This window comes from Gymnoscopelus braueri, assembly GCF_963280865.1.
Source record: "Gymnoscopelus braueri genome assembly, chromosome: 14".
In the NCBI taxonomy this organism is placed as follows: Eukaryota; Metazoa; Chordata; class Actinopteri; order Myctophiformes; family Myctophidae; genus Gymnoscopelus; species Gymnoscopelus braueri.
The window spans coordinates 13,150,766-13,168,672 of NC_137619.1; the positions used below are offsets into that span (position 1 = coordinate 13,150,766).

The 17,907-nt window shown below is 41.5% G+C and overlaps 1 protein-coding gene across 1 annotated transcript in view; it reads right to left on the bottom strand.

Moving 5' to 3' along the window:
- Positions 1-17,907, bottom strand: part of LOC308099801 (protocadherin-15-like) — a gene marked incomplete at its 3' end in the record, with an annotated part of 359,052 nt that overhangs the window by 311,593 nt on the left and 29,552 nt on the right. The window contains exon 2 of the mRNA XM_080448598.1: positions 12,911-13,029. Coding sequence (XP_080304724.1) covers positions 12,911-13,001 — 91 coding nt within the window. The 5' untranslated portion in view covers positions 13,002-13,029. The remainder of the gene's footprint in view (positions 1-12,910; positions 13,030-17,907) is intronic.

Here is a 17,907-nt window from a genome sequence, read left to right on the forward strand (position 1 = left end):
GTCCTGGTAGCCTCGATCTCCAGGCTTTTATTGTTTAGTTTTGCTAAAAAATAAAAGCCTGGCCCAGCCCGTCGGTGTACTCGGTATGAGGAAGTGTTTCACTTCCCAACCAACCAGAGTGCAGTGGGCGTCGCTCGTAATGTTGCGTTAACGGGGCGGGGGTTGACGGACAGATCGGTGAACCAATGGGATCAGGCGCAGTCTCTCGCCGGCTCTATACACCCGCCCCTCTATACACGAAATCAGGAGCGTTGGGGCAGTCTAGGGTCCTGGGGGTCCCCAGATAAATGATGGATGGTTAGGAGCCAAATGGACACTTATGTGGTGTACAAATGGAACCACAAATGGACGCAGTGCGACGCGTTGTGAGCTTGCCGATCTGCTAGTTCAGAGAAAGCCTTCCCAACAATAACAGAAAACTGAAAATACACTGTGTATAGAGCCCTGAGGGATCCGGTCAACCATATAGGGTTTAAGTGGTTAAGTGACCATGTCGACAACCATTTCCAGAGAGACACTACGGTTCTCTGCTTTAACACCATCATCATCATCATCATCATCATCACCCCCGCCCTTCAGATCCATTCGTACGTCTGCTGCTGTTATGTTTTTATCCGAGCCGCGGGCGCCTTGAGAATGGTGCACCAGACAGATTGATGTTCCCCGGGGGGCTGGGATGAGGTGTTGGTGGGGGGAGAGAGGGGTGACAATAAACAATAACACTGGCGTCCCCCTCACCCCACCCTCTCTCTCTCTCTCTCTCTTTGACACTATGGCTCTGTGCTTCTCACAGTGGGGTCAGTTAACATAGCATCAAAATCAGCTTAAAGTTCCACTTGAACCCTATTTGCACTTTGGCTTTTTGAACTCACAGCGCTTATAGGTCTGCTACTTTAGGCGTGCGACACTGTCTTACGACAGACCATAAACAAAGCTTAACTACTAGTGGTTCCTACTTCCTACCTGGCCCTGGTGTAATTTATCTGTGTGTGCAACTAAGTCAAATGACAGGTCTTGTGCAGCACAGCCCGTGCATAATGAACAGGATGACAGGCTATCTTATTAGGGGCTGTGTCGCCACCACAAAGTGTCTTTTGAGCTGCCAGCGACTGTCTACATGGATACATTTCTATGGTAAGGACACACTGAGCGCTCCTCTTCCCAGCATCCGAGTGTCACGGTTCAGTGTTCTCAACACACAGCAAGTTTGCCCCCCGACTCCACTGTCGTGGAATTCTGGAGGCAATAGGAGTCAAGACAATATTCTAGATGGTGATGATTATTCTTTAACGTACATGATATCATGGGGAGAAGTACGTTAAGACACCCAGTCTGACACAGATCGGTGGTACGGTAGTTCTGCCAACGAACACAGGGCTCAGACCATAGTTATACTAGCTGCTACAAGGACAACAACCATAACAGACAGGCTGTAACAAAACAATAGCCACCAGGCCTAGCGGAGACAACTTGGCTCTTACAAGCTACACAATATAATGTTATATCACAATGTATTAAAAGCACTATAAGTGATGGTTGAATCTAAAGGTTAGATATAAACAATCATAATAACTTTATAGCACAATTCTTCCTCAGCGCCCCGAGTGCTTCAAGCAGAAAATAGTTCAACTTGTTTGGAGAGGAGCGCCCGCTCAATTCATTCCTTCTGTGTCTGACAACCTGGTCATTTACAACCTGACGCCACAACCGTGAGAAGTCCATGTTTACTTTGTATCAGCTAAGCCATTTGTCTTAACCACTAAAAACCTCTATTTTCAGTTAAGCAGACCTGAGTTGCAACTGTACTTGGACCACTTTTTCCCCCCTCTTGCACCCAAATGTCTTCCCAAATAGCCGATTCTTGGCTAGTAATGTTCTCCCTAGAATATGGATGCTGGGGCAGAGTCCTGCACGGGTCCAATTTTGAGAACCCGCGCCCGCCCCGCCCGTCAATACTCAGATCCGTAGACCGACCCGTCACCCGTGATAATTTCAAAATACGAACCAGACCCGCCCCGCCCGTCAAATAAACGACCCGTTGTCCGCCCGTTTACCTGTGTAAAATGTAAATCCTATTGAAAAGTGTGTTGAAAAAGATAGCAGCCTTCAACAACAGCGCTACATTCAGTGGTCAGGTTTGTACAGAAATCAAGTGAAGACGGAGGAGCGAGCTTAAGCCACGCGCGAACGCGCATCTACGCAGCACACATGTGTCGTTGTTTACGTCATCATATACTTTTAATTTGAAGGTTTAACAGGATGTTCAATGTGTTTTTGTGAGTTAAGATAACTGACCAGCATGCTCCATGCAGTTGTGCTGTTAAGTTACACAAGTGACGTTGTTTGGGCGGAAACAGTGCTCTCTGATTTTCACAATAAAATGATACCCGCCCGCGATTAGTTCAGTACCGCCCGTCCCCGTACCCGTGATCTTATCAAAGTAAAATTTTCACCCGTTTTCACCCGTCAAACGCGGGTACCCGTCGGGTATCCGCGGGTACCCGGCCCGTTGCAGGACTCTGTGCTGGGGTTCAAGAGCTTAAAAACACAGATGACAGGAGCACAGCAACGGTTGACAGGTTCAATACATTGCGGGTATCAATTAACACTAGATGTGAGCAGTGAGCGCTCTGGACATGATATCCTGAGCACTCTTCCCCTCATAAAACGGTTTCCGTGAACACGGCCCCTTAGACCAGTGGTTCACAAACTTTTCAGGCTGCGACCCCCCAAAATAATCATATTTTAACTGGGGAAATGTAGGGGTTGAGACGTTACATTTAGTTTGACTCGATTCCACAGATAATATATATATATTAATATATTGTGGAAAATAGCCAATCTACATTTAAAAAGGTCTTAAAAGTGCTTAAATTGTCACTTTAGAAATGTGCAGATCTGTATACACTTATACTGTATGTTGGTTTGTTTACTGTTGAGTGAGAAAACAATGTTGCACATTAAGCTAATCATCTGCATGGGACCCAACCCGCAGTTTGAGAACCACTGCCTTAGACTGTCACAGGACACAGTCACATTCATCACAAATGCCTGGGACACAATGTTTTTGTATAAATACTAGGTACTGCTACTAATGCTGCTATAGTGTAAGTGTCTCTGCTATAGCAATTACACATGTTTTTCTACACCTACATGGCTTTGCCTTATACTGTATCATATTCTTTCTCCCTGCCCTTATTATGCTATGCTGATGTGAATACTGCTGAAGGTTTCTTCATATACATATATATTTTTTGAACCTCATCTTAGTCTTTCTTTTTTTATTATTACGAATGTCATTCATTGTTGTTGTAGCACAGTACCGCACAAACATTGTATTTGGCTTATTGTATGTTCAAGAGCAGCGACAAATACAACTTCATGATTCTTCTTGACCAGGACAATGGTAGTGTGTGAGCAGCACGCTAGTAAAGTCCCTGTGTCACAGTGCAATGTTATTCTACAGGAAATAAAATAGTTGTTATTATGCTTAGTTTCTCTCTAACATACAAACACCTTTTCAAATCTTACTACATAACTTTATTCTTTTTATTTGCAATGCAAATTGGCCTGAAATGTATTGGCAATTAAAAACACATTTCAAGACAGGAAGAACAAAGCAATTTTCTTTCGTTCCATCACTTTTAACGTGTTAAAGTGATCGACGTGGGGATAATTCATGCACATGGTTGGACTGATGGAATATTTGATTTGGTTTTAAACTAAAAGGAATCCCTCGAAGGAGCAGAAGCCTGTTCAAGTTTTGAATTGCATCTCTAATGGCACATGCACACTGGCTAATGATGGAGATGAAATGGATAAATCGTCATGGCTGCTGCTGCTTCCTCACACTGCCTACACAAACTGCCTGGTATGACCTGTCCGGGGAATTGAACCCCGACCTCCCAATCTCAGGGTAGACACTATAACCACGAGGCCATGTGACCGAGACCAATAGGGCTATTTTAGATCGGACCCCAGTTGTAGATCAGACCCCAGTCAACTGAAGTATGTATACAGGGTTAAGATAAGATAACTTAAAAAAAAAGATAAGATAACTATATTGATCCCTGGGGAAATCCAGTTGCCAGAAGCAGCACAACAGTTAAAATATACAGTTACAGGGCAAGAGAAAGTACTGTAGGTACAGCAGGGTAAAGACATTACACAAAAGAAACACCATCAAACACCCTTAGCAAAGCTTGCATCATGCAGAACAAAACCAAAACAAATACTATGAATACACACAGTGTCCATGTCAGACAGTGTCCTTACAGTAATGTCCTGTTGGTTAACCCAGTTAGACCTGGAACCCCATTATGTAAATATACGTTTTAAGCCGGGACCCCTTTTGGGGTTCTTATATATAGCAACATATTTTTCTTGACATTTTTGAATAAATATTTGAAGTTTTTCAGAAAACTTAAGTCAGGATTTAGAAGGCGTTTTTTAAATCAGCCTCAAGTTTACATGGGTTAATACCGTTACTGATCTAAACGCACATGAGTTAGATCAGTGGTTCTCAAATATCTTCATGCCAAGGACCCCCACATTGATATGTATTTGGCCGTGGACCCCCATCTGAAAATGTTTTGTGCCAGAGACCCCCAGAATACAAGATTTGTGTTAAAAAATGAAAAATTGTTCAACATTTTCCCTAAAAAAATAAAAAAAACATCAAAAAAACATCAAAAATAGCAGATGTACAAGCTCACAGTGCGGCACGAAGTGACGCGTTGTGAGATCGTAGATTCGCGGACCCCACTTTGAGAACCACTGAGTTAGAACCTCAGTCGCTGTATGTGTGTTGCAAAATCTGGTCATTTTTCATAGACCTAGATTGTCTTTAATATTCATAGCTGCACAAGGGGGAGAAAAGCACTGTGAAAATTCCTCCAGTTGTGCCAAACATACAAAAACCTGCAGCTGCTGCAGGCAGCGCCGCTGTACGTGGGCCTAACATGGGTTAGATCCTCTGTCGCTGTATGGCTGTTCCAAGATCTGGTGATCATCCATTTTCATAAACCTAGATTGTCTTTAACCCATTTAGACCGGGAAAGAATCGGTGTCATTTTTTGATTTCTTTGGCGCTATTAAAAAATAGCAGATAAAGCTCTTAGCGTGGCACTTGGTGCTAAGAGCTTGTAGATCTGCTATTTTTGAAAAATCCAGTTTTTTGTGCAAAATGTGTGCAAATCTTTGAATATATATTTATTTCTAAAGCAAACATTTGTAACTCAAATCTTTGCTTCTGGGAATTCTACATGTGGAGGACCACCCAAAATGATATGAATTTGGCCGTGGACCCCCATCTCAAAATATGTTGTTCCAGCCAGGGACCCCCAGAAGCACAGAGTTAAAAATGTTCGTCTTAAAACATCTTCAAAGTTTTGCACAAAGTTTCCACGATAAAAAAAAAAATTGCAGATCTACAAGCTCATAGCGCGGCACCGTGCCGCGCTATGAGCTTGTAGATCTAGAAATCAAAACAATTACACAGCTGCGTTCCCGGTCTTAAAGGGTTAATATTCATAGCTGTGCAAGGGGGAGAAAAAAAAGAAAACACTGAAAATTCCTCCAGTTGTGCCAAATCAAAACAAACCAAACCTGCAGCAGGCAGCAGCTGCAGGCAGTGCCTCTGTAGGTGGGCCTAACCAGCCTAGCTGGGCCCACCCACTTCTACAACTGGCACATCCAAAAGTGAAATCCTGGCACTGCGCCTGACCTGGTGACCTATATTCTCAATATAAACAAGGAGAACAACCAATCAGTTGTAATTTGTCACAAGCACAGTGCATTGCAGCCCAGAGTATACAGCAAAGCTTGTATACAGACGCCAACACAAGCACACACACACACGCATGCTCGTGCATGCACACACACAGCAAACACATTTACTTCACACCTTCAGCACACCGTTCTTTGTTTTTCTGAGGTTGACTGAACATAATAAATGAGGCTGCTCTCTCTGTGTGTGTGTATGTGTGTGTGTGTACCCACTAACAGCAAAGCCTACTATACTGTATGTGAAGCTGGGAATAAAGTATGTGTACAGTTTACTGTGTGCTGCGACCAAGGAAATGCCAGGCGGTGATGCTTATTCGAAGACAAAACATTGCAAGGCGCAAACAAATAATAAAAGCAGCCACAGAGCCATATTCCACAACAAGGCGACGCAGAGTTTCAAAGCCAGTTGTTATTGGGGGTCAGTGGTTTTCATGACTCGACACGACAACACTTATCCGTTAACCCAATAAGACCGGGAAAGCATCTGTCATTTTTTGTTGTACCGCGCTATGAGTTTGTAGATCTGCTATTTTTGAAAAATCGTGAAAATGTGTGCAAATCTTTGAATATATATAAAAATAAATTAAGCAAACATTTTAACTCAAATCTTTGCTTCTGGGGGGTCCCTGGAACAACTCATTTTGAGATGGGGGTCCACGGCCAAATACATATCATTTTGGGGGTCCTTGACAGGAAAAAAAGTTTGAGAACCACTGATATTATAGCAACATATGTTTTTAAAATAACTGTTAGGATTTAGAAGATTTAGAAAACATTTTAAGACATTAAAATGTTTGCTTAAAAAAAATAATGTGTGTGTATGTATATATATATATATATATATATATACACATACACATACACATACATACCGGTATATATATATTCAAAGATTTGAATTTTTTTTCACGATTTTTCAAAAATAGCAGATCTACAAGCTCGTAGCGCGGTACTCGGTGCCACGCTACAAGCTTGTATATCGGCTATTTTTGAATAGCCAAAGAAACCTTAAAATAACACAGACTCGTTCCCGGTCTTAATGGGTTAATGTGCTCAGAGCCTGTGAGCGAGCTCTCATCCAAAAAGCAAACCACAAAGTGCCCGTTCACCTTCAGAGGGCCGCCCATTCATGAGGCAATTCATCTCAGTGCCAAAAGGAAATCATCCGGAGCCAGAGGAAGGACTCCCCCCCAAACCAGGATAGAGAGATACAGAGTCTAGTAACCGGCATGGCTGCGCTATACTGTGAAATTGACGCTGTCAGACAGTTAGCTAAATTAATTAGCCTATCCGTTATCTCTCTAATTAGCTTGAATCTCCCCCCTCTAAATATAATAGCCTACATCTTAAAAATGTCAATTGAAAACATTCTTGGTGTCTGAGTGCAGTGGGATAATTGCTATCCTTCATTCCTTTTTAAATTGGGCTACAGTGATATGCATACAGTATCTCTAACAATGCCTACACATCACCAATGACTATGAGCGAACACCAGCTTTGTCCACATTGATATGGCTGCTTATAGCAGTGAGTGGTTATCAAAGTGGGGTCTGTGGACCCCTAGGAGCCCTTGAGGGGGTTCCAGGGGGTCTAAGTAGTTAATATAGGATCAAAATCACTTTAAACATATATACGTACTGTATCACAACTCCTAAGCCCCTGAGGGTCCCTGGACCACACTTTGAGAACCACTGTTCCAGTGGTTCTCAACCTGGGGGTCCAAATCATTTAGAGGGGTCGCCAGATACTTTTTCTGAATGTGCCAAAAAAAGCTGTGGAGCTCTCTGTTCAGTACCAGTCTAAAAGAGGCTGGCTGGCTGCTGCTCAGTTCAGCACCATGGACAGAGTCACTACATCTCTCATAGCGTTGCTGTCAGGCAGAAACCTCTTATCTCCCTGTTCTAACTTGTTGTGTTTTTTTGTCAATTGATGCCCTGTGGCGCGAAGCGTCGCGTTTTGAGCTTGTAGATCTGCTACTTCTGCTATTTTTTTATTTGAATCCTGAAAAGTAACAGTTTTGGACCGTCGGACCGACGGAGACGATATACAGGGAGCTGTCCGTTTAGCACCATGCACATTTTAATACCTACAAAAATACAAAAGATGTAAAAGACTAGGGCTGAACGATTTTGGGAAAAAATATCTAATTGCGATTTTTCTGACTGATATTGCGATTTTTTTATTTTCTTAAAAATAAAAAAAAGTCTTTAACTTTTTTTAAGTCAAGCTTCAGTTTAGTATTCACTGTGTACGTTTAAAAAGTAATTGGAAGTAATGGAACATTACCATATGGCATACCATTTATTTACTGTTCTAGATTCTAATAAATAAGGATGAGAACTAAAAGATATGAATTGCTTCATTGCTTCCAACATGTATCTTCTAAGTACTTTTTTTCCCATGTATATATTTAAACATTTAGCTGGAATAGAAATAGCTTATTTTTGTAAACAACCCAACATTGAACTTGTTAAGTCATTAACTTATGGCACAAGAAGAGAAGCTTTTTCTGAAATGAAGTTCAATGAATAAAAATAAAATAAAAATTAAACAAATTATTACCTTTTTGTGTAAACAATTTTTGTCTCACAAGGCAAAGTCCTCTCCTACTGTACATTGTATTACTACTAGTCCTTGGAAGTGAAAAACTCAGAATACATAACGCAGTGGTGGAAAGTAACTAAGTACATTTACTTAGCCTGCCTACTGTAAGTACAATTTTGAGGTATTTGTACTTTACTTGAGTATTTCTAATTTCCAATACTTTAACTTCTACTCCACTACATCTCAGAGGCAAATATTGTACTTTTACTCCACTACAATTATTTGAAAACTTTAGTGACTAGTTACTTTGCAGATTTTAATTATAATATTATAAAACCTACATTAACCACTTTAGCCCTATTTTATACCTAGGTTATTTGAAAATATCTACAAGCTCACAACGCGCCGCGATGCGACGCGTTGTGAGCTTGTAGATCTGCTATTTTCAAACATTAGTACTTTTACTTTTGGTACTTTTAAGTACATTTTTATACCAATACTTTTGTACTTTTATTCAAGTAAATTTTGAATTTGGGACTTTTACTTGCAACAGAGTACTTCTACATTGCAGTATTGATACTTTTACTTAAGCACAACATTTGAGTACTTTTTACACCACTGTACATAAGTGACAAAGATACAGTTCATAGTCGCTTCTTTTGGGCTTGTTTTCATAGACAGGGTTGCTTATTTCTCTCACAAAACCTGGCAACACTGACCAGGAAGTGCTATCCATCGTATTGTTTACATTGGATCACAGCATCCAACAGTAATAGTTTAATAATGATGGGAAAAATATAAGTTACACTTACAGAAACAAACATAGATAGGAGCAACACTACTACTACACTACTTGTGTCGCACCGAAAATAATGTTTTACCGCTATGCGCGGCATCTGGGTCTTGCGCAACACGGCCGTTCGACAAACTTTAAATACTCGTAGCCGACGAAGAGGGACCTAACTCTATGAGAGGGACAGAGAGAGAGAGAGAGGGGGGGCTCGCTGCCCTCTCGCTCCCTGTAGAGAGAGGCAGCCACTCTGGAGAGAAGGAGACGAGTCCCGCGGGTGCTCTGGGATTAATATTAATATTAAAATTATTTATTATGATAAAATAAAAATAAAAAAAATCACGGCCTTTGCGATTAGCTAATCGCGTGGTTTCAAATCGCGATTTCGGTTTGAAAACGATTAATCGTTCAGCCTTATAAAAGACCATTGCTGGATCAAAAGTAATCAACAAACAATACTATGTTTGGTCAAACGTAGGCCAGATTGTCAAATATTACCTAAGAAAGAGGCAAAAAATGCGAGACGTGGTGAGCCTGTAGATCTGCTATTTTCACAATATTTACCTGTGGAACCAAGTCAAACTAAATGTAATGCCTCAACTCCAAGTGCTTGTCAAGGTGTGTTTGTGTGTGTGTGTGTGTGTGTGTGTGTGTGTGGGGGGGGGGGGGGGGGGTTCCAAGTTCAAATATGATTGTTTGATGATAGACAGCTGGCCAATTTCTGCACCATGCCGTAAATAAAAAAAAGAAGAAAAAAAAGAAAGAAAGGAAAACCTCTCTTTGATCTGAATAAAGCCATGGCACAGGATTACACAGATTTATGGCATTATTTCACACCTAAGTGATCCTGGAAAGAAATCAAGAACAGAGGCTGATGAGAGGATGAAAGGGGAGGAACAGAGGAGGGAGGGAGAGGGAGAGGGAGGGAACAGAGGGGGGAGGGAGAAGAAGGGAACGGAGAGAAACGGAGGTTGCAAGGAGAGGAGAGATAACATGGCAGTTTGAAAGGTACAGTGTGTGAACGTTGACCTGGGTCATGTACAGTACATGTACAGTACAGTGTTGTCACGTGTCGACTGAAGCGTGGCTTTATCTCGGTATCTTACTGCTTCACAGGACTGTCAACGCACACTGGCACGCACGCACACGCACACATGCACACGCACGCAGGCACACACACACTTACCAGCTTGGCAAGAAACACAAAACAAGCTGGCAAAGGCTTGAGTGAGTCTGATTTAAATAGGACTGGCTATTCAAAAATAGTAGATCTACAAGCTCATAGCGCGGCACCGAGTGCCGTGCTACAAGCTTGTAGATCTGCTTTATTTTTTTTAACTTGAAAATGTGTGCAAATCTTTGATTATTATTTAATTTTTTTAAGCAAAAATGTTTAACTCAAATATTTGCTTCTGGGGGTCCCTGGAACAAACTTTTTTGAGATGGGGGGTCCCGGCCAAATACATAACATTTTGGGTGGTCCTTGACATGAAAAAGTTTGAGAACCACTGATATAGAAAGATGCATAGCGCGGGTCGAGTCACACCCTTTCATAGCGCGGCACTATGAGCTTGTATATCTGGTATTTTTGAATAGTCAAAGTATAATTAAAGCTAAAGAAAATCTAAAATGACACAGTATGCGTTCCCGGATTGAATGGGTTAAACAACTGTCCTCCAGGAAAATGTAATGTCTATTTGTCAAATTCTACTATACTTGTGCAGACATTTGGCCCTGGTGTATAGTAATACAAGGACACGTGCACGCACACACACACGCGCGCGCGCGCGCGCACACCGCACACGGCACCTGGCATCTCCTACACGGCAGACGAGTCGAAGCGATATGCTTAGACTTTCCTCTCCGTAACGGGGGGAACGTTGCACACGAGCTACCAGACGAATCCTCTTTGCACGATCACTGGACTGTTGGAGATAGGCGGATTTATGCACTCCCTTTTCAATAACGTCTTCAGAGCAATATTTCGGGGGGACTTTTAAAAGCCTTCGCTTCGTGAGAGCAAAGCGATTTACATTGGAGAAGCATCCGGAATATTCAAAGCCACGCGTGACAGTGATATCTTTACAGTCCCTCTTATTCGATTAAATCAAATTGATTTTTTCCCTGACCTCCAAATGGCATTTGTATCAAAGGCTTTTGTAAATGCTTGGCAGCAGTACAACTGTGCATCAGCGCGAACTAAATCATTTTCTATTGGGCTGTATATATCACGGACAATGACCAAAAATAATCATCTCGACTCTCATTAAACTCAAGCTTGTACATAACATTAAACGTAGGGCCAGAACAGTGCCCTCGTCTTGGAATAAGACGACATTCTTTCATTCACTAAAACATATAAACCATTAACATTGCCCATTGGGGAGGCAGGCTATTCATTTTGCTAAGAAAGATGATTAAATTCTCCATATTTCATTATCCAGGGATGACTTTTCTTTGTGCTCTACGTAGGTGTATATCACATTACTGAATTAATTCACACGCTGTCTGACACAAAACAATTATTATTAATAACCACCGTAGCAGTTCATTCCTTTTTAATGCAGGGGTCTTCAACAGGCGGTCCGGGACCCTTAGGGGGTCCTCAGAGTTACTACAGGGGGGCCGACAAACATTTGTCTGATAGGAACTTTTTTTTTACATGAACCCTGGGATCCCTATTATGAGGTGAACATCAGACGAAAAAAGCAGAATTGCTTGGGGGGGGGGGGGGGGGGGGGGGGGCGTTGCGAGCTTGTAGATCTGCTATTATCGGCAAAGAGGTTTGGAGTAGAGGGTACAAAAAGAGCAGACCAAGTACAGAGCCAAAGGTCAAGTTTACTAAGTATTGAGGGTTTAAGTGGTTAAATGTCTGAAAACACACATTAACATGAATCCAACATACACTGATGACAGTGCTGTCAAACAAGTCAAGGAAGCTATCTGTGAAATCTATGAAAAAGTTTAATCTGCAACATTTTTTTTTTTACAATATTTAGTGGGGGTCACTGCTTCATCTCCATCTCAACTAAAGGGTCCTTGGCCTGAAAAACATGCAACAAAAAAATGCATTCTAGCGCAGATTTTATGTCAGTGGCTATCTCTGTTTCATGGTCAAATGTCTGGGAGCATTTCCAGTACACAGAGGACCAGAGCCAACTAGTTCATCACAAAGTCAAATAAGCTTCTCCTCTGTGATTGTATTGTTCACAGCACAAAGTTGTTGACTGTGTTCATACTATAGCAACAGGCTACGAGTCATTTTCAGTGGAAGCCAGCGTCATGAAGCTACAAACCGACTCCAGATACCTGTCGCTGCATGACGGGCGTGATACGCTACACCACAATGGAAACAAAGCCTTTGGCTTTTTATAACATGCTGCTGTACTGTAACTGTCAATAAAATATTCATTGATGCGGTGAACATCAATCATGTGTGTGTTTGTTTTTTCACACCATTGTCACAGTGCTGTTTGGAGAAGAAGCGCATTTGCCACGGTGAAACCGTTGAAAACAACAAAACACACACACACACACACACACACACACACGGTTTATAAGAAGCATCCTACCAGATCACAACCTAAACGCATCAACATAAGTCTGCAAAAAGAAAAAAAATCATAACACTGAAGATGACAAAGGCCAGAGGGTCCCTGCTGTCACTTGTCACGTTTTTCAGTTTAACATCAGTTATTTTCCTGGTTTGTTCTTCTGTTTTTTAAAAATCTGACACAGGGCTTGCAACAAAGTATACATTCGCCCCTTAGTGAACGATGTCCTCCATACCTTCGGTGTCCTGGCCCCAGCTGTAGGCTAGCAGAGAGAGGATTGCCATGCTTGTCCCCAGCCATCTGAAGAGAGTCCACCTCTGCCTCATCTTCTGTCAAGCCTTACTGCCTGCCCACCTGGAAGACAAAAAACACACGAGAGAAAGGTTCATTCATGGTGTACTGTAGACCACTGGTTCTCAAAACGGGTTCTGGGGACCGCCTGGGGTCATTGTGGGGGTTCCAGGGGGTCCCCAGCTAAAGGATTTGATAGTTCAGAACCAAATGTATCCTTACGGGTCTGTAACTCAAGCGTGTGTTTACAAATGGAATTCTATTTGTACACTCTGAGTTATAGGGGTCCGTGGACCGTGGCCTAATGCATACCAAAGCGGGGGTCCTTGAGGTGAAAAAGTTTGAGTCGTTATGTAATTGCCTCCCAACCCACACATGCCACACACAAACACTCGCTACAGCAGTATCGGCCGTGCAGCAGTTGATGACCAGCAGTGATGAAAAGTAACTAAGTACATTTACTTAAGTACTGTACTTAAGTAAAATTTTGGGGTATTTGTTCTTTACTTGTGTTTCCAATTTCCAATACTTTTACTTCTACTCCACTACATCTCGGATCAAAATATTGTACTTTTACTCCACTACATTTATTTGAAAACTTTAGTTACTATAGTTACTTATAGATTTGGATTATTATAACAAATCATACATTAACCACGTCAGCCATATATATATTTAGGCCATTTGAAAATAGCCGATCTACAAGCTCACAATGTGTCGCGACACGAAACATTGTGAGCTTGTAGATCTGCTATTTTCAAAAGATTTTTATACATTTGAAAACTTGAAATGGGACATTCTGCATAATGAGTACTTTCTACTATTGGTACTTTCAGTACATTTTGATACCAATACTTTTGTACTTTTACTCAAGTACATTTTGAATTCCAGACTTTTACCTGTAACAGAGTATTTCTATATTGCAATACCTTTACCTTTACTTAAGTAAAAACATTTAGTACTTTTTCCACCACTGATGACCAGACCATTGTTTTGCTAGGGGCCGGTTCTAGCCTGCAGCTACAGTATATTAGGGTGGGGTGGGTAAAAATAACAGGTATACGGCCCAAGATAAGCCCCAGAGATTAGAGAAGCGGATTAGCAGCACAAAGGTTGCCAGTTCCAAAACACTCACCAGTTGGCACAAGAATCGAGCAAAATGACAGCTGGCAAACAGAAGGTGGTCAGAGTGAAGAAGATGAGAAACCAGCTCCTGTCTTTGTGCCCCCGGGCCCCTGTCTCTGTGTATGGCAGTGTTTCCCAAACTTGGGGTCGGGACCCGAAATTATTTTGGGGGGTCCCCAGATGATTAGCTTCATGTGCAACATTGTTTTCTCAGTCATCAGTAAACAAACCAACATACAGCATACGTGTATGACAGGGTAGCTGCATATTTCTAAAGTTACAATGTAATGACTTTTAAGACCTTTTTTAATACCGAATTGGCCAAATTCTCAAATATTATGTAAGAAAGAGGCAAACATTGTGAAAATCGTCTATTTTCACAATGTGTATCTGTGGAACCGAGTCAAACTAAATGTGATGCCTCAACTCCTACAATTCCAAGTGCTTGTCAGGGTGGGGGGTTATTTTGATTATTTTGGGGGGGTCACAGCCTGAAAAGTTTGGAAATCCTTGGTGTATGGGTTGACTGGATGGTCTTCAATGTGGAACATTCATTTGTCTTTGGGGATTAATAATGTAGCGTTCTATTCATTTTATTCAAATTCACAAAGTAGTATTAAATTCTAATCTATTATTATTCTATTCCAATTTAAAAAGTACAATTTGAAGCGGGAGAATTGGGAGGGCGTGAAGCGGCAATTCTAAGTTTGCTGCTATCCTATGATTTGAGTCAGTGGAGGGCAAACACACTTACCCTAGAATAACCCACTGTAAATACACCTTCATACATACTTGAACATAATCAACTCAACATTTATTTGCTTTATTGGTCTCAAATAAAATCTAAACCTATTACAGCGGGACTGTCATAGCCAAGATTTACACGACTAGAAGTCACAGCAGTCTTAAACAAACTGAAGAGTGAAAACAACTAAATAATATATATTAAGCCTCTCTCACTCTTGCAAGTGAAAGCTTTTTGCCAGGAAGACATAATAGTCAAGTTCACTTCTAAAGCCATCAGTTGATTCCTCCCAAGCTACTCTATTATCAGCGGTCTCTCAGTCAGCTGTCAGTGTCCATTAATGTTACGGAGCGCTCTTTATAAATGCCTCATCTTTAGTCTGTTCCTGCTGCAGCATACGCATATCTACCTGCAAACCCACCTCCAGACCAGTGTTGCCAGGTTTTGCGAGAGAAACAAGCTAAAACAAGCCCAACAGAAGTGACTAAGCTTTAAACCTACATACCTTTAAACCTATATACCTCGGCTATTTGAAAATAGCAGATCTACAAGCCCACAAGCTTGCCTTGTAGATCTGCTATTCTCAAAAGAATCTTGAAGAAAATGTGAACACTTTTGAATATTGTTTAAACATTAACAACATTTAACAACATTTTCAGATAGGGGTCTGCAGACAAATAGCCTACATCTTAATTTGGGGGTCCTTGCTTGACATGAAAATGTTTCAGGACCACTGGTTTAAACAACATTAGGAAGCAAGCCCGAAATAAGCAACTACACTTTGGAAACAAGCCCAAAAAAAAACACAACCACCAAGCAACTTTACATAAAAACAAGGCAAGCCCAAAGTCGCTTATAATAAGCATACATGGCAACACTGTTCCAGAACCATGTCCAGGGGGTCCCCAGCTTTTATGCCCGTCTGATCATACCAATGTCACTGTCTGATGTCATTATTGCCGCTGCTCTGTATCTGTAGTACCAAGGGAGGGGGGGATATCCCAGAACAGAGCCATGCCGCCAAACATAATAACATTTGCATGAATAATTGCAATTAAATGACCGTTTAAATGTGCCATTAAATGTTTTTAATTTGACAAAAAGTGGTCCTGGCAGAACTTTATACTGTGCAGTCGTTCAATGCCATCATCTCAGCCTCTCTCACGGCAACAACAGCTGGCTTTAACTACAGATAGAATTCAACTTCCAAGTTTATTGTCACATCACAAGTTGAACAGGTGCAAAAAGAGTGGGTGAGATTATGTGTTTCCTGTACAAGCTTCCAGTTCAAAAGATAATCAAAAAGGAGAATGTCAAATACCAAAAAAAACAATATCCAATATAAAAAGATATACATTTGGAGTGCACTTAAAAATAGAGTGCCACGGTCTCCTGTGTAGCAAGCAGCAGATATCAAGGATGTCTGAAGAGTGTCAGAATTGAGTACATACTGACAGTCCTATAATGTATATTCATAGTCATTCAGACAGTGATAGTGCTAGACAGTCATTCAGTACCAAAAAGCGATAGTGCCAGACAGGACTCAAACGGTGTTATTCAAACCCATGCAGTGACAATGATATGCAAAGGGGAGCTTATGTCCTGTGTACATAATAGCGTATACAGATGTACAGGAAAGCCATGCTGTGACAGTATGGAAGATACAGATAGGGGTTTATTTGTTACCGTATAGCCCTGTGTCTGTCTGAGGTATTCAGCGTCATGCATTCTTTGGGGGGGCTTTATTCTGGGCTGCAGGTGATAAGCCGCAAAATCAGCTTTCATAGCATACGCGCGAGAGGGACAGGGAGTTACGCTCATGCATCAACAATATCATATCAAAGCATGTTTCTGAATCAACATTTCATGCTATCAACACTCCTGACAGAGACATCATCGTTTATTGTCAGGAGCACCTGGCTCACACACACACACAAACACACAAGCACACACAGTCACGCACGCACACGCACACACACACACACACGCTCTTCTATTTACTTGTTTTGTTATCCGTGCTGTGTTGTTGGAATGCAGAGCAGACACCACACACACGAGGCTTGGGCGGTATTAAGGTATCAAGGTATTATGGTATAATACAGGCATATTTAGAAATCCTGATTTTCAACACCATCCAAAACATTTTCATGGCACATTTTGATATAAAATGACATTAAAATCTAACAACTGGGAATTTAGCCATTCCTGCTCCATTAGGGCCTCCTACTGTAGCTAATCAGTTACATTATGAATTTATAAGGATTCATGAACAGTGTTGCCACATAGAACTATTAGCTTGAGGTGACTTTCAGGCCAGTGGGGTCCGGGGACCCCCAGGGGTCCTTGAGGGGGTTCCAGGGCTGTTATTTTTTTGGGAAAAGATCACCAGCAGCACTGACTTGGTTAACTTGCTTTTAGGATCTCTTATTTATTGAAAAGCCGGAGCAGCAAATCAAACGTGGCGGACGTACAGCCTATTCACGCTGAGGAAGGCCGTAGGCCGAAACGTTGCGTTTGATCTGCTGCTGGGGCTTTTCAATAAATAAGAGATCCTGAAAGGACCAAGTGAGTGCTGGTGGTCTTTTCAAAGATATTCTTTCCGCTACAACGGTGCACCCGATAAACGTGAACTGTGAACTATTCAACTGAGGAGTGCTCGCATTCTCTTTGTCAAAGTTCCAGGGGGTCTCCAGCAAAAAAAATTGCTGGAGACGTGTAAATAATATAGCGTCAGAATCAGTTTACCACTTTAACTCAAAAGTAAAATATCCGATCTGCAAGCTCATAACGCGTTGCATCGCGGTGCGTTGTGAGCTTGTAGATCGGATATTCTCAAAAGAATACCAATTTTATAAGGAGAGAGAACTCACACAGGATACAGGATAAACTAATATAACTATAAGCTAATAAATGGGTACTCTCTCCTGATTCGCTGAAAATTTGTAACCCACCTGACATTTTTTTTTCCTGTTTATTAAAGAGCTGGAGAGACCGGGAGACAAACACTATTATCATTAAACCTTTTAACAAAAAAAACATTGTTTTCACCAAAAAATATCACCTACCCTACC